At 37.8% G+C, this 24,946-nt stretch overlaps 1 protein-coding gene across 1 annotated transcript in view; it reads right to left on the bottom strand.

Annotated features, from left to right (window-relative positions):
* Nucleotides 1-209: 209 nt before the first annotated feature.
* The window catches only part of chrna6 (cholinergic receptor, nicotinic, alpha 6), a 46,309-nt gene continuing 21,572 nt past the window's right edge, over nucleotides 210-24,946 (bottom strand). Inside the window, exons 2-7 of the mRNA XM_041797541.1 lie at nucleotides 14,521-14,660; nucleotides 14,387-14,431; nucleotides 14,200-14,309; nucleotides 12,166-12,373; nucleotides 10,518-11,510; nucleotides 210-1,972 (exon numbers count right to left, since the gene is read on the bottom strand). Of these exons, the coding sequence (XP_041653475.1) occupies nucleotides 1,847-1,972; nucleotides 10,518-11,510; nucleotides 12,166-12,373; nucleotides 14,200-14,309; nucleotides 14,387-14,413 (1,464 nt within the window). The 5' untranslated portion in view covers nucleotides 14,414-14,431; nucleotides 14,521-14,660 and the 3' untranslated portion in view covers nucleotides 210-1,846. The remainder of the gene's footprint in view (nucleotides 1,973-10,517; nucleotides 11,511-12,165; nucleotides 12,374-14,199; nucleotides 14,310-14,386; nucleotides 14,432-14,520; nucleotides 14,661-24,946) is intronic.

The raw sequence follows: 24,946 nt of genomic DNA, 5'->3' as shown, positions 1-24,946 counted from the left end.
TACCATTTTGAACAGGAATGAGGGATTTCACACTGAATTCACCCAAATTTGAGCTGGCTCACTGGGTTTCTCTGAGAAGTCAGAAATTAATCAAACATAACATTCAACCACTAAAACTAATTTTTCTGTTCAGGAATGCAAGTAAGTAACTATAATTTGACATATTAATCAAGAAATAATAATGTGCTTTACTGTTTTTTTCAGTTTTTTGGGAATCAGTAAATTTAAAAATTCATGGATAACAATAATATTTATATTTTAGCATTAATATGGGTTATATAATGGGCATATGGGTTAAAGAGCTTCCACATATTGGTGTATTAACCATTGCAGAAACATAAAAAATGATTTTGGTAATTACCAATGCTGTTAATTTAGGGCAGCTGTGGCATAAACCTTACTTTGGTTAGGGTTAGGGTGGTCTAATAAATTTGTTAAACACTGTATATACAAGCTATTTAGGTGTTCGGTCATTTTAAAAGCACACAAATGAGACACCAAACAGCTTAAGTGTCCCACATTTGTCGTTTATGATCTCACATTTCGAGCATGGCTCTATTACATACTATTTATGATGCTGGGTAGGCTTTATAGCGACATGCAACTGTTACGCTAATGCTGCCCATCATCTTCCTACTAATGGGCCAGCCAGCTAGAACTCAAGCGAACCAGTGAACATGTCTGTGTGTTTGTCACTGAGGTGCTTGGTGACCTGCTCCATGGGAGACATCGCTAGCCCGTGCTGCTCAACTGTGCAGGACGCAGATTACAGTGGATGACTCGCTGTAGTTGTTATTGGTAACAGACATGCTTTTCTCTCATTGCTGTGGCTTGGGCTGTGTAAAACTGAATAAATGAGTGGAGTCAGCTGTCTGACCTCACCATTGACACTGTGCCATATTTGACCTACAAATACCAAACATCAAGAAACACCAGTAACGTACTGAATACCAACATTTTTTATACCATCCATCAGTTTTAAGTAATACTTTTTAATCCTGAGGTTGAAAACATATTAAGAACACCCTCTGTTGGTTTAAGAATGGATTAGCAATATATATTTTGGACAAATTGATTTAAATTGTCCATGTTAGTACTGAGTTTTAATTGTACAGTGAGGTATCATTACATCCCTATAAAAAGCTGTCCAACAAACTGAAGTGTTTGTTTTTATAAGACATTAAACACTGATATACAGCACTATATTTCTCAAGTGTTTGTCTTAGTTGTAATGGTTTAAAATGTCAGTGGTTCTGAAAAACAAAAAACATTTGAGTCCTTCCCCCTCAATGATCTGAATGTTGACAGATTCTTGCATGGTAATTATAATACCAACTAAAATAATTCATCATTGTTAAACATAGTATAAGCAATAGTGATGATAAAGTGGACATATTGAGATAAACACAGTATAAAACAGAGAGAATAACAGACACAATGAGAGCAAGATAAGCTGCAGGCAGTGACAGGTCAAACCATGGCACTAGAGAAAAAAAGAGAAAGAGCAAGGAAAAGGAAACAGATGTAGTAATTGTTTCAGCAAAAAAATGAGGAGGAGGAGACTGGATAACAGCACGGTGTGCAAATTGAAGGGGCAAGGCAAAAGAGAAATGGGGAAATGAGAAGTCATACAAGGAAATGGAGAGATAAATGCTAGAATTGATAGGTGATTGAAGAGAAGCCGCAGGAAGAGGAGAGACAAAAAGCCAGAAAGAGAGAAAGAAGACATCTCAGCTCTGTGATGTGAAAGAGCTGCAGGAGGTGTAATTCCCAGAGCAATTCAAACGAGGGGGGAGGAGACGGGCAGAAGAAGTCAAAAAGAGAGAAAGAGAAGTGAGAATGTGCTTCATTTCATGAAGCTGATGAGTGGCTGGAGGAAGAGTCCCAGTGTTCCCAGCACACACACCATCACAAAAACCCACAGGAAGATCCTGTCGATCACCATGGCCACATATTTCCAGTCATCCTCCACCTGGAGAAAGGAAAAGATTACAAGAATGTAAGCATAGACAAAACATCAATGGCACACAAGTTCAACTGCAGCAACACTGAATGCTCTTCCTCTCTATCTCTCTTTGACTTTCTACCTTCTTTTTCTTTTTCTCTGTCCTCTTTATCTCACATGCTTACTTTCATTGTCTTCCCACTCTTTGTATTAGGGTTTACAGATGCCACAGTTCGGTTAATTAAAATTAATCTAATAAAAGGCAGCACATTAATAAATATTATCCCTTGAATTGAATTATATAATAATAACCAAAAAAAGTGCAGAAAATACGTGCATGCTGGAGCAACGTACCATACTTAAGATTTATGATAGCATCATCTGTGGCCTTCTCTGCTTTCACATCCAGAGACTTTTTTGAAGGTACGATACTGTCCACTTTATTTATATATCACATTTTAAAAACATTAAAGTTCACCAAAGTGCTGTATAGTAAAAACAGACACAAACAGGGATAAAAACATTAAGAGGAAGATATAAAAGAAAATATGAAGACCATAATATCAATAAAAGGAATAAAAAACACATAATAAAAACATACAAAAATAAGATATAAAACACAAGGATTAAGAAATTAAAGACATCACACAACTCTCATGCCAAATCACCGTAAAAGCCAGAGAATAAAAATGAGAAAAATGATGTAAAATATTGGTTAGGGTGGGGGACATTTTTGATATCCAGAGGTAATTTGTTCCACAATTTAGAAGCCGCCACAGAAAAGGCTTAATCATCTTGGTTTTTAATCTGGATTTTTGGAAGCACAACGTACATTTAGTGGGAAAAAAAAAACATTGTAAAAAGGGAACATGATATTCATAAGTAGACCTAACTATTATATTCAGGTCATCAGTTTTACACTTTCCTGTTTTTCAGTCTCTAACTTTTTCTCTGCCTCTTTCTCTCTTCTACGCTTTATCTCTCTCCTTCTGTTTGTTCCTTCTTTTCTAATGCCCTCCTTCTCCCTCCTTTGTTCCCTCAAGGTCAAGTTCAAATGTGTTTTATTTGCTCGTAGAAGTAAGTGATGTTATGTGCAGCACTATCTTTATCTAATCTTTCCTCCCACTTTTTTTTCTTTCACTTTCTGACTGTAGAGGGGTTTTCATACACCAGTTTTCACACGCATTTTTAATTTGCACATAAAAATCTGGCTAGAATTGTTTCAGATTAAGAAAAAAATAATACATATTTAACAAATGTATGCCTGGGAGAGACTGAAAGTTTGCAGATCTATACAAGGAAAATAAGCACATTTAGAGAGGAAACGTTGACATCTCAGTATCAACATTATTAAGTATGCACCCAGGGCTGTTAGGAGATCTCTTTCAAGAGCACATAGGTTTAGACAGTTGTTCAAAACTCTCCATTTCCACAGATAAACCCCTTTTTGTTTTGTTTATCTCCACACTACTTTCTGCTGTAGCTTCTAAGTCATAGCCCAGGGTTTTCAGACTTTTTTGCCAAAGGGTGCAACTTAGATCAAGTCAAAATCTCAAGGTATACCATATTCATATATATAATATAGCCTCTTTAAACATGTTACAGTGTCTGCTATGTAGTTGTGGTAAGGGCTTTCAGCATTAATGCATAAATTGTGATTAATTAAAGTGTTAAGTTAAGTTAACACTCGGAGCTTACTCTTGAGGAATGTGAAAAATGCACAGTCTGGAACTGAGAAGAAGGAGAGTAATGCTGCATCCATTTACCTCAGAACTCAGATGTTGGAGCTGGGAATGATCTTACACTTGAGTTGAATGTGTTCCTTTTTCTATGAGCTCATACCTAGGGGTACTGGGGGTTCAGGCTTTCCGAAATCAGAATTTCCAAGTTTTGAGATTAAATGGAAAGCACCATTCCTTCATAACACTGCACCTTTTATTTAAATTTGTGATGTAGAAAGCTACCAGGTTGTCAGTTTGAGCTCAAGTCAAGTCATAAAATGCACATTTTAATCAGTTTGGTAGTTTACTACCTCTTTAAGGTCAACAAATTATTATTATTATTATCAATGTTTTATTGTCTCCTTTAGCACTCTTTGGTTTAGCCACTGCAACATCTTTCTGCTGTAAGTATAATACTTCTCCTTAATGTCCCAGTTCACTTTTAAAAAAACTTGCACAAACTTTAGTGGACCAAAGTCATCTGCACCTTTGTTAACAAACACTGACTGTTTTACTGTTGGGTTGCATAATAATATCCGAATGACATCGGTATCATATCTGTATCATAGCTATGAATATTCCTGCTGATATTTACAACCAATATTTTGCCAATAAAAATCTGCCTATATCAGGTATAAAAACTGGTTTTATGAACATATAACTTAGTGAAGTTTTGGGCTGGACCAACAGACCGACTACAGCCTAAGTCTTTTCTTCATTCATCATCTTTCCTTAAAATACAAAGGACTGAAATAGTGTTATTTTGATCATCCTCATACTTTGAATTGTGTGTTTTAAGGACTGAGGTTTAAGGTCTGAAACACAGTTGAAAATCGGTATTGATACTGGTATCGGCTAAATTAATTTGTAACTATCAGTATTTCAGATATTGGCAAATTTTAAGTATAAATGATTGCTACAATAATTGTGATGAAAGCTATATATTTGTCCCTTTCATTGAATTATATTATATTTGTGAGTATCTTCTCTGTAGCCCTCTGACAGTGATAATAAAATGTAAATGGCCCTTTCAGTTACCAAAGTTGCCCATACCTGGTTTAGATCATGCCATGTTCATTAATCTACCTGAACTTCCTTATTTTATTGCAAAATTAAGGCAGGTCTATATTAAAAAAGGATGTAAAATGCCCTTAGTTGAAGACAAGACAAAATTGCAAACTACAGAAATTCTGGGATCAATCAATTAAAAAATGTCAATTGTTAGTCAACCCTAGTAATAACGTGTAGATATAAATTCGCATGGCACTAGGCTTGCCTCATCCCACACCATCATGCCTTGGCAGTCCATCAGGGAACAACTGGTATAGGCTATCACCCATATTTCAATGCAGTGTTAAGCCCTCGCCCTCTGCAGTGTTTTTCTTTTTTCATGAGTTCTGTCCGACTGCTCGACCTGCTGACTCCTGTTTAAGGCTGGGCGATTTGCAAAAATAATCTGATTTTTTTCCCCCAAATAGTGTGATTGCAATTAATATGCAATTATTTTTAGGTTCCTCACTTCATCTCACATAGGCAAGAAATCACTCTATATCATGACAAGCACAATATTAAATAACTTAAACTAGGGATAAACCATTTAGAAAAAAAATATCTCCTTGAGATTTTGGCTAATATATTGTAGCAAGTTTGATATCAATTGCTATATTGAAGGGAAAGATCATTTATATTATTTTCATTTGATTAAGAAAAACATACATGACAAAAAAGTAGCATTTTTGTAAAAAAAAAAAAAAAGAAAAAGAAAGGAAAAAGACACTTGAATGTTTGCATAATCTGAAGAGCAAAAAAAAAGAAAAACGATTGTATTAAACTAGTGTTTTGACACATTTCTTGACACATTCACTTTCTGCAATTTAAAAATTGCAGCATGCCATATTGTGATTTAATGTAATTTGCGATTATTTGTCCAGCCCTTCCTTCTTCATTTACTTCTAAAACAGGAGATGGAAACATGCATACATTTGCATCTTCTTTTGACAAATTTCTAACAATTTTCAGCATTTTTGTGATAAATTTGAATGGAAACCAAACTTTTGTCTTAACACTCTTTTCCTGTGCTTTCTTCTCTTTATTTTCTCTCTAATACTTTCTCTTTCTCACTACTTTGCTTTCTCTTTCTCACACTCTTCTTTCTCTGTCTTTCTTTTTACCTTTCTTTCTCCGCTCCCTTTAATGCAACACTTATTCCAACTCCTTCTCTTCTTTTGTGTCTTTTGCTTTTCTTTCTCACGCTCTTTCTCCATTTGTCGTTTTCTCACATACTGTCCTGATCCCTGCCCCTTCTCTCCCCCTACTATACTTCCACTGACCTTTGTTTCATAACAGTGGTGGAATTTCTAGCTATAGCACAAACTGCCAGATTCACTTTGTCATTGTGTGTCTACTATGACACTGTAAGGCTCTAAGTGGTCATATGTAAGCAAGGCTAGGAGAACCACCACTGTTTACCTCCATGCATCTGGCTTTTGTGGTCTATACAGTGTGTGCCTGTATTTAGTGTGAGTGTTCTTTCAGTCAGGTGTGAACAATAGGATCATGGCTGCACTGACCATAATGCCATTGTGCACCTAAACAGAAGGCAGTATGGCTATTCTGCATGCATCAAAGAAAGATCCCAGCTCTGCTAAGAAAAGATAGAGCTGGAGCAACAAACATATCAGGGCTGTCCAGAGTGTGCAGGAGGCATCCGTAAAGCCTTCCATCTGTAAAAAGCAAGCAGCTTTACGCTCCCGTTATAGCTCTGTGTACATGCTTTTTACAGCATTTACTAAACTAGGTGGAAATCATTCTCTGTAGAAATAGAGCACATAATAAAGATTTCTTTGTACATTTTAAGAATGAAAACATCAATTTTTAGATGGTTTTGGTTTTCTGGATCCTTGGCTAAAATCAGAGCCATTTTAACTTACAGGGAAGGGATGATAAAATAGTCTTTAAAGCCAGTGTGGTGGAAAGTGCAAACTCTACACATTTCCTCTCTGTTACAGAGTGGATGATATTTGAATTCATAGCAAATTATAGAGATGTGCTCCCACTGTGTGTCTGTGATTAAATAAGGCCGCTGTGCCGTTAATAATAAATGATGAATTCTGCATATGAACAATCAGATGCTGTCATACATAATGTGCTGACATATACAAAGTATCCCTGCAGATGTTCATGGCTATTTGTTTAATTATCATCAATATGCTGTGTAATCTGCCTATAGAAATAATTTCACATGTTTGGTAGTTTAGTAAAACCAGGCTGAGGTGGCACACTGTTAGTTAACAGTGAGTGATACGCTGCTCTGTCTGCAGTCTGTGGTGCTGATCAGAGGCTGCTTTTGGATGACATTTTGATAGTCTTTTTTGCTGCATAGTGACATTAATTAATTGTAGTGGAATTGTCTAGAGGGCTGCATGGAAGTGCAGGGACCTCACAGCAAAAAGGTTTCTTTACAAATCTCGGTCAGAGAGGGCTTTTCTGTGTGGAGTTTGGATGTTCTCCCTGCGGCTTCTCTCCAGGTACTATGACTTTCTCCTTCAGACATGCTCGTTAAGTTAAGTGGAGACTCTAAATTGTCCGTAGGTGTGAGAGAGGCTGCTCTTTTGTCTCTTTTGTTAGCCCTGTTATTAACTGGTGACCAGTTCAAGGTGTACCCCACCTCTTATGAAAAAAGACAGCTCTGTGACAGGGTAGGCTGCTCTGTTGGTTGGATGGATGGAGAGACTTATGTTCCTAGGCAACCAATTTCCCATCCAGTAGAGAAAAATATAATTGTGTTTTGCTGACTGGTCTAAAGTGAAAGAAATACATTCTATAAGCCAACTTCACACTGCATCAGTAAACTATTTCACACCATAAAGGTGCAAAGTTGTTTTTCAGAATACGGCCAATGTTAGCAGTGCAGGCAACACTGTAGTTTGACCCTTTTTGCAGGTGAAAGTCCACATTCCTGAACTGAATATTGTCACACAATACTCCAGTTACATGTGAGTATAATCTGACACAGCCTCTGGATAGCTTGGTTACCATTTTCAGGATTGTGGGCTCAACTGATAAAACATGTTGATACTTGAACCAACTCATAATTCTGGTGCTGCGGACCAAGGAATCTGAATCTATCGATTTAGTCAGCTAATCACCTGCATCCCAATATGTAATTGTCTGAGAAAGTTGTAAATGTCTGTGCCTGTTATCACAAACGATGTGTTTGGGACAAAAATATCAATCTGTGCTAGAGCCAAGCACAAACTTGTTACACAAATTTCACTGATTTCACTGTTGTTCTACTCTTCATTTATTTGAGATTTTTTTTTTTTAATGGGACAATATGCATTAATGGATATTTACATGTAAATACATGGGATTACAGCCCAATGGCTAATTTTCATCCCCAGTCCCATTAGCAGGTTGGTGTAAACACAGGGAACAAAAATAAACATCAGTAAATAGGAATAAAACACACAGAGCATATTAAAAGACAAGCAACATACATAAGTTATGAACAAACTAAAGGACATACAGTTTGGATTAAGAACAGGCTGGGAGTTGGGGAACCATGGTAATTATATACACTAGATTAAAAAGTGCTAGTGCTAATTAAAGTGCCATAGTGCTAAAGTGCCAAGTGCTAAAGTGCATGGTGCTAGCTGCCTGAGAACTCAGGTCCTCATATTGCACATTGCTGAAATTATTGCACAGAAATATGAAGTATATGTTGTATTGCACATAGCCCTGCTGTCCAAGATTATAAAGTGCCATGTTGAGTATAGTATTGCACCATGCCCACAGCACACTGTTGCACATGCAGATGTGTGAGTAAATACTGCACCAAAAAAGCATACATAGATGTCTTATGTAAGCACTAATTCACAATAACATTAGGGCAAAAGTCTTTATTTTAAAGTCTATCGCTGTTCCTAAGGGGATTTTTTCTTTTGTGTTCATACAAAACTGCAAAGACCAGCTTTTCTGAGAGCACAGTAAATGTTACAAAGATGTGTAACTGTTAATATGATTAAGTTTTGGCAGTTGTAACATTGCTAAAATATGTTTTTTGAAAATATATGAGGATATCTCCTTTTTTCAGGATGTGTTGATTAGTTTTGATCTTCACTCTACCTCTGCTCAAACAATACCTCTTGATATAGGAAAATGCTTTTTCCCAACAAGCTGCAGACTTCTAAGACATCAATAAGCTTGGGAAGAAGGTGTTACATTGTTCTTAGACCCCCTATTGTGAGAAATCTCACATTAAATGAATAAATAACTTCCCAAAATAAACGTCAACCATTAGTGTTTTTTGTATCCTTGGAGGGGTTTCATTAAAAAATGCAAATCAAAACAAAAGCAGAGCTTATTAATTATTTGAAGTCTTCAAAAGTAGGTATGCAACCATCTGCTGCAAATACTGTTTAATTATAATCATTCTGCTGGTAATCTCTTGATTGATTTCTGTTGTAAATGTCAGAAAATAGTAAATATGGCTTTCAAAGAGTATATTTTCTAAGACCAAGGTGAAGTCTTCAATCCCTGGTGCTGACTCAGTAGGTGTAAAAGCCAAATGATTAGTTTACTAAAGTATCACACAGAAACTCATCATACACCTAGCGCTAGTGCTGTGATGTACAGTGTTCTCCCAACACAGTTGTCACTTATACACCTTGTGCCTACATTATGTGACAAGCAAATTAATCTATGCTTGTTAAGGTCCAGGGCCTTTTTGCCTAAAAATGAGGTAAGATCAGGTCCATGATGATGTGACATTGCTAACCTTAGAGCACAATAAGACTCCACCAAGGAGCAACCAAGAACTGCTCTAAAGTCTTTGTCAGTTCTATATGTCCCTATTATGAAGAGGGCCCATTACAGCTATAATAGATGGAGATTCATAGGCTGTTATTGTACACACAGAGCTGAACAGCAGTATCCCCATTTTCAGTTCAAATTCAGTGCATCTGCTTATACTGATCCCGTCTAAAACTGCAAAATAAATTGTAGCGATTTGAATAATAAAGATGCATTAATGTTAGGGCTGTCAGCATTAATGCATTAATGGCAATTAATTAAGTTCCATAAAAAGTACATAAATTCTTTCAAACATGATCGATTGCATGCTTTGTTGTCTCTTTTGGTTAAGCCACTGCACTCTCTCTCTACAGCCACAGTGATGTAAAATAAGTACACGGCTGTTTCTTTACATCTCAGTTCAGTTTTAAAAACTCAGACAACTCAGAGGACAAGCCAGAAGCTGTCTGCACCACGTTTTATCAAACATTTACCTAGTCAATTTACTTTTTGGTCTACTAAAGTTAGTTTTTCTGGTGTTAAGTTCATGTCATAATGTTCCATCTACCCAGGTTTCTTTTTTATTTTCAGGATAAAGGCAGAACTGTATCCAATCAGGAAGTCCATTACCCTTAGTTCAAGTTAGTACAAAAACAAAAATAGTTTAGAATGCAAAATTTTCGAATTTGTGGCGACAGCTCTAATTATTGTGCACAGTACAAAAATGCACATGGAGTCTCTCTTAAATCGTACAGACTAATAATTTCTGATTTTGTGGCATTTGCTCAGGAGTCACACAAAGTCACCTCAAGTAGCAACCCAGATCGTATGTCTCTTAACCAGCAATATGTAGTTCTACATGCACTAAATGATCACACACCATTTGCTTGAGTGCACTTAAGATCATCAAAACAGGCCTGTTTTGTTTAATGAATTTAAGACCCTAAATTATCAACATTTTACTAAAAGTGACTCAAATAGTTAATTTTTGTCCAGCCAATAAATAAATGATAAAATACTTTAGACTCATGCGGACAGACATGAAACAAACTTTGTACCTCTTTGGCTTTGTTGCGAGTCCTCATGTTCTCTGCAATGTACTTCACACTCTCGATGGCCTGCTTGATCTCAGGTGAAACCACAGAGAAGGCAACAACAGCGTTAACTGGTGAGGGTGTATTCAGTTGCCTCGGCAGCTTGGGCAGCTCTGAATCCTGGGGCCCCTGGCTCTGGGGTGCCTGTGGAGGTGGCGGTGGTACCATCGGAGGAGGGACAGGAGTGGGCACCTCCTTGCCTCTGTAGGGAAACCTTCTGTTTAAATCCCGCTTCTTATCCCGGTTCAGGTCACCATACTCCACACAGTTCATGGGACCACCAGCTGAAGTAGACCCCCCTCCTGCACCACCGTCCACCGACGGACATGGTACCCCACCAGTTATGCCCCCGACACTAACACTTGTGGAGCTACTTCCTCCCCCTATGCTGTTCTTTCTGTTCTTGTTCCCTCCCATGCCCCCTCCTCCTGCTGTAATCGCAGGCGAGGAGCAGCCCTGGTCGATAGGCCGCCTCATCAGCATCACCCTGGGCAGCACCCCGAGGAACACAGTCCTCACCCACTCTGGCATAGTGTGAGTCATGGGGGTGCGATAGTGGACATTCAGCACAAACACAGTGATGACAATGCTGAGCGTGACAAAAATCATGGTGAAGAGGAGGTACTCCCCAATCAGAGGGATGACGAGGGACGTTGAAGGGATGGTTTCAGTGATGACCAGCAGGAACACAGTGAGGGACAGGAGGACTGAGATACACAGGGTGACCTTCTCGCCACAGTCAGATGGGAGGTAGAAGACTAGAACGGTGAGGAAGGAGATGAGCAGGCAGGGGATGATGAGGTTGATGGTGTAGAAAAGAGGCAGGCGGCGTATGTAGAAGGAGTAGGTGATGTCTGGGTAGATCTCCTCACAGCAGTTGTACTTAATGTCGTGCTTGTATCCTGGTGCATCAATGATCTCCCACTCTCCACTTTCCCAGAAGTCTTTCAGGTTCACCTGTAAAGACATATGATTAATACTTTCTGTATGAAAATAAATCCACGAAGCTTAAAGAAAATCAGTGCATGCACTTGCAGTTTACATTTGAAAATCTTGACAACTTGGAAGCACAAACAGAGAGATCTGGTTCACTATGGTATAGATCAGTGTTTCTCAGCTGGTCTAGCCACGGGTCCCAATCCTACCTGTATGATAACAAATACAAACCCAATTTCTTACAAAATATGCAGTTAAAACCTGATATAAATCTCAACTGCTTCAGAACTCCCCTTAGTCCCATTTGTCCCAAAAGAGAATCCATATTTCAAGTACACCATTTTTTACGCCATGCTTTGCTAAACTACCAGCATAAAGTCAAGGATGGCAACAATCATTCACGACGTACCACAGGGTACCACACACCCTATTACTTCCTAAGAGTAACTGTGCAACAAAGACTTCTTTCCCCAACTTTTCTCTCAAAATCATCCACAGGCCACTGATTTTTGAGTCCCAATCCAACAGTTGAGAACCACTGCTATAGAGAAGATTTGACCTCAAATACTGTTTGTTTTTTTTGGCTCAGTACAGATATCCTCTGGCTAGTATTTCTACAATTTCCAGGTCTTTAAATTTCTACTGTTACCGTTGTGACCCAGTGACTCTTTCTGACCTTTGAGCCAATCAGCACCAGGTCGATCTTAGCCTTGTCATAGGTCCAGGAGCCAAACTTCATGGAGCAGTTCTGGTAGTCAAAGGGGAAGTAAGTGATATCCATGGGGCAGGAGGATTTGAAAATGGCTGGAGGAACCCAGGTGATGGTACCATCGAACTTCAGCAGAGCCTTGGTTTTGTCTTCCACAAGAAAGTCACCGACAGCACTGTGAGAGAGTTTTCAGGGAGATGAAAATGCCATTTCACTGAAAGGCTGTTACAACATTTAACTCAAAAGGTCAGAAGATGGAGGGCATAAATAAATAACGTAAGAATGTACTGTAGCAGCCTCCGGGCTAGCTCTGCATTTTAGACTTACAGTGAGCACATTGTTAGACTAATAACAGAAGACTTAATAAAGCCATTTAATTGGTGGCTGTAACATAAATGATGATGATATACAAGACATGATTTTTCTAATAGCAATTTGAGGCAGTCTTTACCTTGAACCCACCTTGAGCTAATTTTAAGCTTGGTCTGGAGATGCTCTTGTTCTAGGTTCAAACTTCTAAAGCTCATTTATGCTCCAAGTCCAACACTCGCATGGATACAGAATTCATACAGCATTCAGCCAGTACTGTTTATTAATTTCATTTGTATTTCTACATGTTTTCTGCAGTCTTGATGCCTTTACACATCAAGGGGGACATGAATAAATGGCAAAAATGCAAATAATTCAGAGCCAAAATCTGACGGTCCTTCCTATTCACATTGGGAGTAACGTAATTTTCGGAATAAATCATGCATATTCTAATAAACATTAACACTGTGCAATTTTACAGTGAGTTCTTGTCTTCTACCTCCTCTGGTTAATAGATAAACAGCACAACAGGAGACAAAATTAAGTTTTTGCCACTACTTCCTCCTGGTCATGTTTCAGTTTTGTTTTAGTCAACGAAAACTCCAAAACATTTTAGTCTAGTTTTAGTCCTTAAAAAGTCCTCACGTTTTAGTCTTTACTTTTAGTCCAAGCATTTATTCTCTTGCCTAAACCTGGTACCGAGTCATGGTAGTGTGTTCTATGCAATATTTTTCTTGTTGCTCTGATTGGCCCGTAATGAATGTGACGGACAGAACGTTCATCCAAGAATATTTTTAAAAGCCCTGCCCTTTCCAACCGTGTTATATGGGAACTTTCCCAGATGAATGTGGAATACATTCACACAGCAGATATATGAAATAGTCTATCTGTTGTGTCAGGTTACAGGTTTTCCTTTTAACCCCCCCTGCTTGTATCTAAGAAAACTTGAGTTCCCCCAGGACAGACACAAAAAAGTAGTGATACTTTGTGGCCAAAATAAACATCTGAATCTTTTTTTTATGTGTAAATTCAAACAAAGCAGCCCTAAAAACAATTTATTTTACTCAACAATCATTGTATGAAGTATTTACAAGTGTTACACCATGATTTCTGTTATTATAAGCAAATTAAATTTTTTACAGCCTCAGGGCAGGCAGACCCCCTAAGGGGGTCCCCGACCCCAGGTTGGGAACCAAGGCTGTAGTGGATGCTTTTTTTTTGTACGTCCAGCTCCATGTAGATCCAGAATTTCCCCTCTGGGGATCAATAAAGTATTATTTTATTTTATTATTTTATTTAAAGCATATAAAGATACATAAATGAGTCCTAAGCTGATGAGACATTTCTTACACATACAACAAAAATGGCAGCAGCTGATGTGAAATGCAACTACTTGACAAGACTAGCTACAGCTCTACCAAAATACATCTGTATTTTTTAATGTTAATGTTATATTTTATAATGTTTGGATACTTTGCATTTCTACACTGCTGATGAGTAAATGTTTGGTGATGTCAGTTTAAAAGGAGCTTTAGTCTCTATTTAAAAAGGGAGAGCTCACTAACTCAGTCCTATTACTGAATTAAAGGAATTCCAACTTGTGCTTTACATCAATTTTAAACATAGCTTGGAAATACATTTGTCTCTGATATTACTTTCAGAATAAAAGAACCTTTTAGCTGCAAAACTTACTTGTTGTACAAGACAATATCTGGCCTCCAAATTTTATTTGAAGGAACTCGTATGAATTCAATCCCATCAAACTCTACAGGAGTCCATTTGAGTTTGTAGTCATTCCAGACCTGAAAAAAACAGACAAAACATAGCAAAATTCCCTCTTATATGATAAGTGAAGCACAGTTTGTCACTTAAAACTCACGTGTCTCAGCCACAGATTGGTTTCCATAATCTGATTGACCTCATCCTGTAAGGACATAAAGGGGAAAAACAAACTTAGATACTTTGATGAGCTTTTATGGCACATTTCAGAGACAAGTAGTTGTTGACTCTTACCACTTTGACCAACTGAGATATGGAGACCTCGAACTCCACTGTGACGGGGTCAGATACATTCTCCACAGGTCGGATGAACTGGTTATACCTCCTGAACAACCTCCGAAATAGTCTGTCCTCTGCCTTAGATGTAAAACATCCTAATGAAACAGAAAAACATTACTGTAAACAAACTAACTCACCCTTTCTGGTGTCCTGTCATTAGACTAAAAGTTGTAGAATAGATTTAGCTCTTCATGCTCTTGTGACACAAAATGTTTCACCCTCTGTCCATATTTTCTTTGTTTCATGGTAGTCACTATCAGTCACAGGTTGGTAGTTGTGATTTAAAGGTCACATATTATGCAAAAAACATTTTTCAGGCTTTTTCAGCAAAAATATGTGCCCCTGGCCTGTCCAAGAATCAGAAAAATCCATTCCCTCCCCCCTTCTCTTTCTCTGCCTTTCAGAAAATCTGTGCTAAAACAAGTCGTTCTCAGATTTTCCCCTGTAGCACCCTCCCCAGGTTCAGTTTGCCCTGCCTGCTTGGAGGAAAGTTCCACCCTCCTCTCCTCATCCTGAGGATCAGGAGTGCCACATCCATTTCCAGAGAGGGGTGTATTCAGGGGAGGAGTCAGACAGCTCACTAACATTTAAAGCCACAGACACAGAAACAGCTCGTTCTGAGAAGGGCTGAAACAGAGGGGTTTTTAGACATGTAAAAATCCAATACTGGAGTGTTTTTTCAGCGACAAACTTCACAGGCATGTTTTAGGGACCTCTGAGACTAAGGTAAACTAGTCTTCAAAGGGTAAAATATGTGACCTTTAACTCTTTCCGTATATATAAATGATAACATGCCAAGACAATTAGCCCAGTTAACCTCCATACATACGTACAGCTTCACTGTATGCAGACATAAATCCCTGGGGGGAGAAAAAGCAGGGGCTTGTATAATGTCCCTCTGGTCAATGATGACAGAAAGATAAGAGAAAGTGCTCTCCTGTTGGTAGGCATCAGGATACACATCATTGATGTCTGGTCAGGGTGTCAAACTAGACGACAATGCTAGAAAAATTCTGACATCCTCATCTTTCTAGTTGTGGTCATGAAGTGTCTTGGATGAGCCACTTGGATGATTATGTCAGACGACAAGTGTGTTTGCTCATTATTGGGTCCATTTGATGTTTGCCAAAGTGCTACTACTGTGCAGTCAGGCAAAATCTGCCTGGATTCCTGTAGTCTGAGCCCGCTTTAAACTACTTTAGAACAGGCCTGCAGCTGCAGTGATGTAAAATCAGTAAAAAGTCATCTGCACCTTGTGTTATCAAGCATTTCACTTTTTACTGCTCTCTTATTTGTTTTTCAATCTATGACAACTTCCTTTTCCGTGGTAAATTTTATATCATTATCTTTGATCTACCCAAACTTCCTTATTTTCTGTCAAAATAAAGGCAGGCCTGTTTCCAAACAGGAAGTCAGCTACCCTCAGTTTGATTTAGTACAAAAATCCAAAATAAAACAAAAGCCTTTTTAAAGGCAAAATAAGGGAATTCCAAAACATAACAAAAAAGGGAGAATAAAGGTGATTTTGAGATGCATCGTGATCAAAAAAATTTTTGCCATAAAATTTGGCAGCCCAAACCACATGCTATTCCATTAACATCGGCATAGAGCCTTTTAAGACAATAATTGCAGGCAACACTACTGACTCATCAGCCACCATAAATCAACTTATGCACAAGACTGTCATACAGCTTATTAGAAGAATTCCATTATCTCATGATTAAGGGGTGAATTCTCAACACTTCTGTAAAATGTTCATTAAAAGGGGTCAAACGGATCAATTAAAGTCTGAAAAATACAAAAACTGAGGAGTAAATACTTTAAAGACCTTTCTTATGATGTTTTATCATTCAAAAATCCAACGTAGTTCAACCATTAAGGGCTTCATCAGTCTTCTAACACTGATGAAGACCTTAACAGTCAAAACATGTTGGCTTTTAAAATATTTCATCCTTTATAATAAAAAATAGAGACCACTCAAGCGTTTCCTTCCTAATTTACACTTTTTTCATGCTTGAATTGCCTGGTCTCTTCCCTTTAGCATGCATAACGTTTTCCAAAAGCAACCAATAACTGTTTGACATCTACTATGACCACACTGAGTATCCCACCGTTCTTTAAGAATGTTGCACTTCTTCAAAAAGATTCACCAAGGTGAATATAAACAGGAAAAGAACAGTTATGCAGGAAAACAGCAAAGTATGACAAATTAATACAAAATTCACCACGTTTACAGAACGGTGTGAACATTTTCAGACTTCATTTTACTGTTACAGCCTTTGATTTTTTGCAAATAAAGAATGACTAAGACATAACTCTATATTTAACAAAGGAAATGACAATATTCTTCTAGTCTAAATTGGAATAAAAAGGTCATTTAACAGTTTATTAAGTGTGTTTTGCTCTCAATGGAGTGAAGCCTGTGAGAGACAGAAGTGTGAGAGAGACAGAGTGAGAGAGGGAGACAATTTGATTGCTAGTCTTAAGAAATAAAAAGCCCTCAAGCTTTTAAAATTTGCTGCGGGCCAAAAAATAGTCTGCTATTAGTGAGAGTGTGTCAAGAGTGTGGAAGAGTGTTTGTGCTTTTGTGTGTGTGCACAGACTTTGGGAGGCTGGACTGAAGGTCATACTGTGGAAAACTGCCAGTAGTAACACTGGTGCCTTGGATGGCACATAGATCCACGCCTGTCCAAGCAGAAAATGTGGCCTCACTTGGGACAGCACACACTCACTCCACCAGCAGAACCTCAGAAACACTGTGCCAGTGGCTTCAAAGGCTTCAAATCCTCAATACATTAGCACAAAATTACACAGAGAAGCACGCAATCGCTCTTCTTTTCACATCCTCTGCTTCATCTCATTCTTTTTCACAACCTCATCAACAAAAACAGCCTCATTTCTGTTTTGACATTTTTGTCAGGGTAACTAATCAAAAGAAACCATTGCAAATGAGTCAGACTATATTCTCAGCTCTTTAAACTGATTATTTTTTTCTGTAAAATATCAAAATGAAGATTCTTTTCCTTGTAAAGGAGGAGTCAGTGTCTCCCACCACAGCTTCCAATCCATGTAGTGATTCACCCGTTATTCAACACACGCCCGAACATCAAAATTGCACTTACAAAGCTGAAAGAACAGTTTTAGAAACCTGCAAAAATAAGCTTCAAAAAGAGGGCAAAAGGAGAACCACCCATATATGCACACATAACCACATGCATTGAAAATGGTTGTTTCCTTGACAACAACTAAATAAAACATGGTTCTTTAATGGGACACTTTCTTTTACTTTCAGTTTGCTGCATGCAAACCAACAAAGGAGCAATGGAGAATGGGTTCACTTTAGAGTTGTTCATATGTTCTCTTTCATCTACAGAAATATTATACCCTCAACATTTCCACATCATCTTTCAGGTTAACTCTTAATACTGAGATGTAATACTACCTACATTTACAAAGATTTGAGAGAAAACAGCCAACTAGAGAAAACGTTTTAACCAAAAATATGAAAGTATGAATATGAAATATGAACCTAAAGGATTTGTCGCTGCCTGCAGAACTAGTTCCCTTTAGTTTTACTCAAACAAGAGTCAAATCAGGTAAGAAGTATGTTATTTTCATTTTTAAAGCGGTAAAAGGCACATGCACTGTTGCATCAAGCTATAGTTAAAGCTCGAGTAGGAGATTTGATTGGATGCTGGATTTGTCCTGGTATGCAAGTACAACAGGGAATCGATTTATTGATTTTAAACTCTGCTATATTAGGCGGTGATTTGCCTCCTCCATTTAATATTGGACCTTTTTACAAACATAATCCAACGCAATTGACAGGTCACACAAATAATGATGTTAAGGATGTATATATACACACATACTCACATACAGTGCCATGAAAATGTATTTGCCCCTTTCTGATTCCTGATTTTTTGCATATTTATCTCACTTAAATGTTTTGGATCATTAAACCAATTTTTATATTTTACAAAAACAACCTAAGTAAATACAAAATGTAGTTTCTAAATGATGAATTTATTAAGGGGGGAAAAAATCCATACCTATCTGTGGAAAAGTAATTGCACCCTGAACCTAATAACTGGTTGTGCCACCCTTGGCAGCAATAACTGAAATCAAGCGTTTGTGATAACTGGTGATGAGTCTTTCACATCACTGTGAAGGAATTTTGGTCCACTCTTCTTCGCAGAATTGTTTTTAACTCAGCCATATTGAAAGGTTTTCCAGCATGAACTGGCTGTTAGAGGTCACACCACAGCATCTTAGTTGGATCTAAGTCCAGACTTTGACTTGGCCACTCCAAAATCTTTATTTTTTTTTAATTGGATTGCTGCGTAATCCAAGAGCGCTTGAGCTTGAGGGCACAAACTGATGGACCAACGTTGGCCTTCAGGATTTTCTGGTAGGCAGCAGAATTCATTGTTCCATCAATTATAGCAAGTGGTTCAGGTCCTGAAACAGCAAAGCAGACCCAGACCATCACACTGCCACCACTATGTTTGACTGTTGGCATGATGTTCTTCTTATCAAATGCTGTGTTATTTTTATGCCAGATGTAACGGGCCACACACCTTCCAAAAAGTTCAACTTTTGTCTCGTCAGTCCACAGAATATTTTTCCAAAAGTCTTGGGGCCATCAAGATGTTTCTTGGCAAATGTGAGACGAGCCTTTGTGATCTATTTTGTCAGCAGTGGTTTTGGCTGTGGAACTCTCCCATGGATGCCATTTTTGCCCAGTGTCTTTCTTATGGTTGAGTCATGAACACTGACCTTAGCTGAGGCCAGTGAGGCCTGCAGGTCTTTGGATGTTGTTCTAGGTTCTTTTGTGACCTCCTGGGTGAGTCCTTGTTGCACTCCTGGAGTAATTTTCATTGGACGACCACTCCTAAGAGGGTTCACCACTGTTCCCAGTTTTCTCCATTTGTGGATAATGGCTCTGACCATGGTTTGCTGGAGTCCCAAAGCCTTGGAAATGGCTTTGTAACCTTTTCCAGACTGATCGATTTCATCACTTTGTTTCTCATTTGTTCTTGAATTTCTTTGGATCATGGCATGATGCATTTCTTTTTGAGATCTTGTAGCCTACTTCACTTTGTCTGACAGCTTCTATTTAAATGATCTCTGGATTCAAAATCTGGCGGTAATCAGGCCTGGGTGTGAAATTCTCAGCTTTCCAAGAACTGTGGTTAATCACAGTTAACTCATGATTTAACAAGGAGGGGGCAATTACTTTTTCACATAGGGCCAGATAGGTTTGGATTTATTTTTAACTCTTAATAAATAAAATCATCATTTAGAAACTGCATTTTGTATCGTAAAATTACAAGACAGAATTATGACAGCCAAAAGAATGATCCACAGCAACAAATGGAATAAAGGGCAGATGTATTAACACCCTCTGAAGAGGCATACGCTCCTACGTGTCTATCACATCTTTCTCGCTCTTTTACATGCAAAGCAGGTGTAGAGACACAAGCGCAACAGAAAGAGAGAGACCTTCATCTAGTTTATCGATAACAGATGGCAATCTGATATGAATAACAAAGAAAAATCCCTCTATGGTCTGAAAATGCTACAGTAGGCCACCCACTGGAAAACCTTTATCTGTGGCCATTGTGCTTCTATTGCCTCTGTTCTTCCACAGATAAACGGGACAGGAGGAACTTAAAAACATCAAAGCAGAGCACTTTAAGTTTAAAATTATGCTTAAGTATGAAATTTTGTTTGTTTCACCAAATAAAAATGTGTCTCATATACACTGATTTTCAACATTCTCATGAGGAGCCATTACAAATGGCAAACTTTACTTTATATACTACTTCACTCGTAGTAATAGTCCTGTTACCATTATACACTTTTGTCAGCATATTCATGTATGCTGGGTAAAAATGGACTTTGAGAAAGGCTTGTACTTTATTAAAGTATCTTTTTTCTTTAGAGGGGACCTACAGTATGTCCTGAAACAAATATTTCATATTCACTGTCAGTACAGTAAACTCAGTTTGTCCTTTTATTTCCTTGGGGAGTACAGATAAATATCTCGCAGACATCTCAGATTACAGTCTGTCTGCTTTCACAAAATTAGACTTGCCAGGATCGGTGATATAATAATGCAAGTTTATCCCTTGTCAGGTCATATGATGGGTTGTGTGTGTCTGAAGCATTTCAGAGAATATCAGCAGATATGATACACACACATAGTGATTATAGTATTGAGCCTCACACATTTAACTGGTTTAAACAAAATATTTTACCACCATGTGAGAGAGGGCTGACACAGCTCAGAGGTAGAACATGCTTACCAAACCAAAAGTTCAAAAAGCATTTACAACACTTACATAATCACAACATCTGGTGCACATAAAACAATGACCAAACACAAACACGCTAGAACTCAAGACAAAATTCAGCCCTGCATGAAGGTCAGCATTGCTTCATGAACCAAAGGACAAAAAAGGAAGGCGTGCCACGTTCAAGTGTATTTCCACGTCTCACGTACATTAAAAACCTTGTCAGTCCAAACTTCATGGTGTGAGACTCACTAGATTGAAATTCACACAGCTGAATTTAGATCATGGAGGCAGAAGCAACCTAAGTCCACTGATGTGAATAAAAATCAGGTCACACCGCCTTTCCGCACTCATGTTTATTCCCCCAAATATTTTCCGCTGCTTTAATTTCACTTAATGAAGTTTGTAGTCTCATTTTTAAAGGCAGAATTATCTTTTCTAACTTAACTCAACGTGTATTAAAACCTGTCTGATCCAGTTCCAATACACAATGGGTAAGAAATTGCATAATACTATAGTGGCTTCAGAGCTCTCCAGAAGTTTTCTGAGGTCACCGCATGAGACGAGTTGAGTTTTAAAGCTTAATGAAAGGGCCTCCCTCCTGAGACACTTTGGTAATTCCAGCTCTTGGTACCTGACTTGAAAACTGCCCGCCGCTCCCTGATTCGCTGCACTCACAGAACCTTGTGTAAGCCTCTAATTGGCCGAGGAGAAACCGGGGCAATTATAATCAGTCAATTAATTGGACCTTTTGTTCACTGTGACTTAAAAAAATGAAGCCAATATTTTTTGCTCTCTCTTGGCGCAGTCACTAAAGATTTAAGAAGTCTTAATTTGACAGCAGTTAATTATAACCTTAGACCTTTAACCTCAGTGGATTCTGCATGCCACTTTTACTGTGTACTATGCTTCACTTTGAAGCATAAAGAACACTGGAGAGCAGCAACAACAAGAAACAGAACTTTTTCAGTTTAAGGATGATATGTAAAAATTAATTTAATTATACACATGTACAGTCCCTCTTATAGAAACAAGGTCAATATCAAATCTAGGGATGTGCACAAGTCGATTGCCAGACATTATCTGCTGTCTGCATGACTGTGCAGTGTGCACAATTCCATAGGTTGTCAGGGAGTGTCAATCATAGCCACAGTAAAGGTGCTATGGGTGATGCTGGTGGTCTTGTGCTTTGAAAAGAAGTAAACAACAAATATGAAGGGCCGTGGAATATCAATTCATTCTGGACCCTTCACATACATTCTTCCCTCATACACATATATTCTTCTTTCACATTTAAACATTCTTCTCTCATACACATATATTCTTCTTTCACATACATATATTCTTCTTTCACATATAAACATTCTTCCCTCATACACATATATTCTTCTTTCACATACATATATTCTTCTTTCACATTTAAACATTCTTCTCTCATACACATATATTCATCTTTCACATACATATATTCTTCTTTCACATACATATATTCTTTTCTCATACATATATATTCTTCTTTCACATACAGTGTTTAACAAATTTATTAGGCCACCTGTCATATTTGTCTCAAAGACCATCCAGCATCATGAAGTGCTTTAATGCGGACTCTTTCATTTTCAGTGAGCTCTCCACGTTTTACCATTTTGAACAGGAATGAGGAATTTCAAACTGAATTCACCTTTTTATACCCAAATTTGAGACGGCTCACTGGACTTTTCTGAGAAGTCAGAAATGAATCAAGCATAACATTCAACCACTAAAACTCATTTTTCTGTTCAGAAATGCAAGTAAATAACTATAATTTGGCATATTAATCAAGAAATAATAATATGCTTTACTATTTTTTGAAATTTTAAAATACATGGATAACAATGATAATTATATTTTAGCATTAAAAATATAATATACATATTGGTGTATTAACCATTGCAGAAACATAAAACATGATTTTGGTAATTACCAACGCTGTTAATTTAGGGCATCTGTGGCATAAACCTTACTTGGGTTGTGGTCTAAAAAATTTGTTAAGCACTGTACATATATTCCTCTTTCACATACATATATTCGTCTCTCATACATATATATTCTTCTTTCACATACATATACTTTTCTTTCATACATAAATATTCTTCTTTCACATACATATATTCTTCTCTTGTACACAAAATTTTTTTCACATACATATATTCTTCTCTCATACATATATTCTTCTTTCACATACATAAATTCTTCTCTAATACACATATGTTCTTCTTTCGCATACACATATTCTTCTCATATACACATACATTCCCCTTAACATACATTTATTCTTCTCTCATACACACAGTCTTCTTTCACATACATATATTATTCTCTCACACATCTAGTCTTTGTTCACACACATACATATATTTTTCACACACATACATATATTTTTCACACACATACATATATTCTTCTCACACATACATATATTCTTCTCACACATACATATATTCTCCTTTCACATACATACATTCTTCTGTCACATACATATTTGCTTCTTGCACATGCATTCTTCTTTCACACACGTGTTCTTCTCTCACACACATATACTGGACTTTACCTATGATGCAGCTGCAGACATGATTGAGTCCCCTCTCCTCCTCTGAGGCTGACTGTTGAAGGTACGCGTTTAGAATTAATTTGATACACAAAACCAGAGCAACATTGTTATAATAAAAAGATCTTAAATCAGGGGAAATTCTATCCTTGCAAAGCAAATGGATTCACCCATTTCCATGTTTCTTACTGGCAAATACATCTTGCAAAGCTTCCATCTAAACCGTTTGGGCCCGGTTAGCAAGTGACAGGACCAATCAGTGTTGAAGGGCAGTGCTTTCAGGCGTGACAGAGTCGTGAAGTATGCAAGCACCGAGATGAGGCCAGTGCAAGTATGGAGGATTACATTAGCGTGGATGCTGCTAAAGCATAAGTTTTATCAGAACTTGATGACATTTCTTCATTAAAAGAAGATGTTTTCTTTTCGAAAGCGACATAAGTCTGTAGACTGTAGACCTGTACTGACAGGTCTACAGTCGCCATGGTTCATGTTATACTGCTATCTATGGAGTTTATTCGTTGTTAGCGGCGCACCTCAGTTTAGGGCTACAACGTCATGTGTTTTGTTGCTCTGATTGGCCTGTATAGATGTGACAGACAGAATGTTCATGTTGCTCTGCCCTTTCCCAGACACATCTATTGAAAGTTTTCCAGATGGCGTGCCAGGTTAAGGAAATTCTTAACCGGCTGGTGGGACTTTTTATTGTTCCTCCTTGTTACATTGACATTCTTGTTTGAGTGGTGCCTTTTTATGGGCTGAGATTTGTGCCACTAGAAACTAAATTTGAATAATGATATTAAATTTGAATAGAATAATTTTAATTTTAGTATTTTCCTCCAGTGCATGTAATGCCCAGCTAGATTGAAGTAGAAGCTGGCTGGGGCAGGGTGGTGGAAATTTTTCCTCTCAAACAGCCAAGTTACCTTAACGCCATTTTAAATTAGGGCTGAAATGATTCCTCGACCTATTTGGGTAATTCGATTAAAAAAATTCCTCGAGGCAATTTATCTGCCTCAAGGCTACTCATCCTGTGTGTTTACGCAGCCACCGGATTAATGGCAGAAACGGCACTACGCCTGCACCTGTAAACCTACGCAAACCTCTGAGTTTACGCGCTGCCTGCATGACTCGCAGTGCTCATTTCGTGTCTGCATACTTCAGGGAATTTCATAAACTTCTCTGATTGACCCGACAGTTTTACAGAACACCGTCAGGCTTCACGATTCAAGTCCTGTTTTGGGGCTTCCCCCCTCACACTCTTTCTCTTTCTCTCTTCCACATGCGCACATTGCACATTGAATTTTAAATTATCTAAAATTCAGTGCACTGACGTGTTGATTGCAGCGTATTTTTTTTTTATGTTTAGTATCCCGAATGATTTGATAAGACATAACAATAATGAATTGACACCAATTAAATAGAAACATCTTATTGCCAAAGACAGTGACAGAGACTAAATAGGTTAAAGTTCATCATTATACAGTCAGGATTCAACAGG

This window comes from Cheilinus undulatus, linkage group 10 (assembly GCF_018320785.1).
Source record: "Cheilinus undulatus linkage group 10, ASM1832078v1, whole genome shotgun sequence".
NCBI lineage: Eukaryota > Metazoa > Chordata > Actinopteri > Labriformes > Labridae > Cheilinus > Cheilinus undulatus.
The sequence above is the reverse complement of the archived record's forward strand: the minus strand, read 5'-3'. Positions and strand labels throughout refer to the sequence as shown.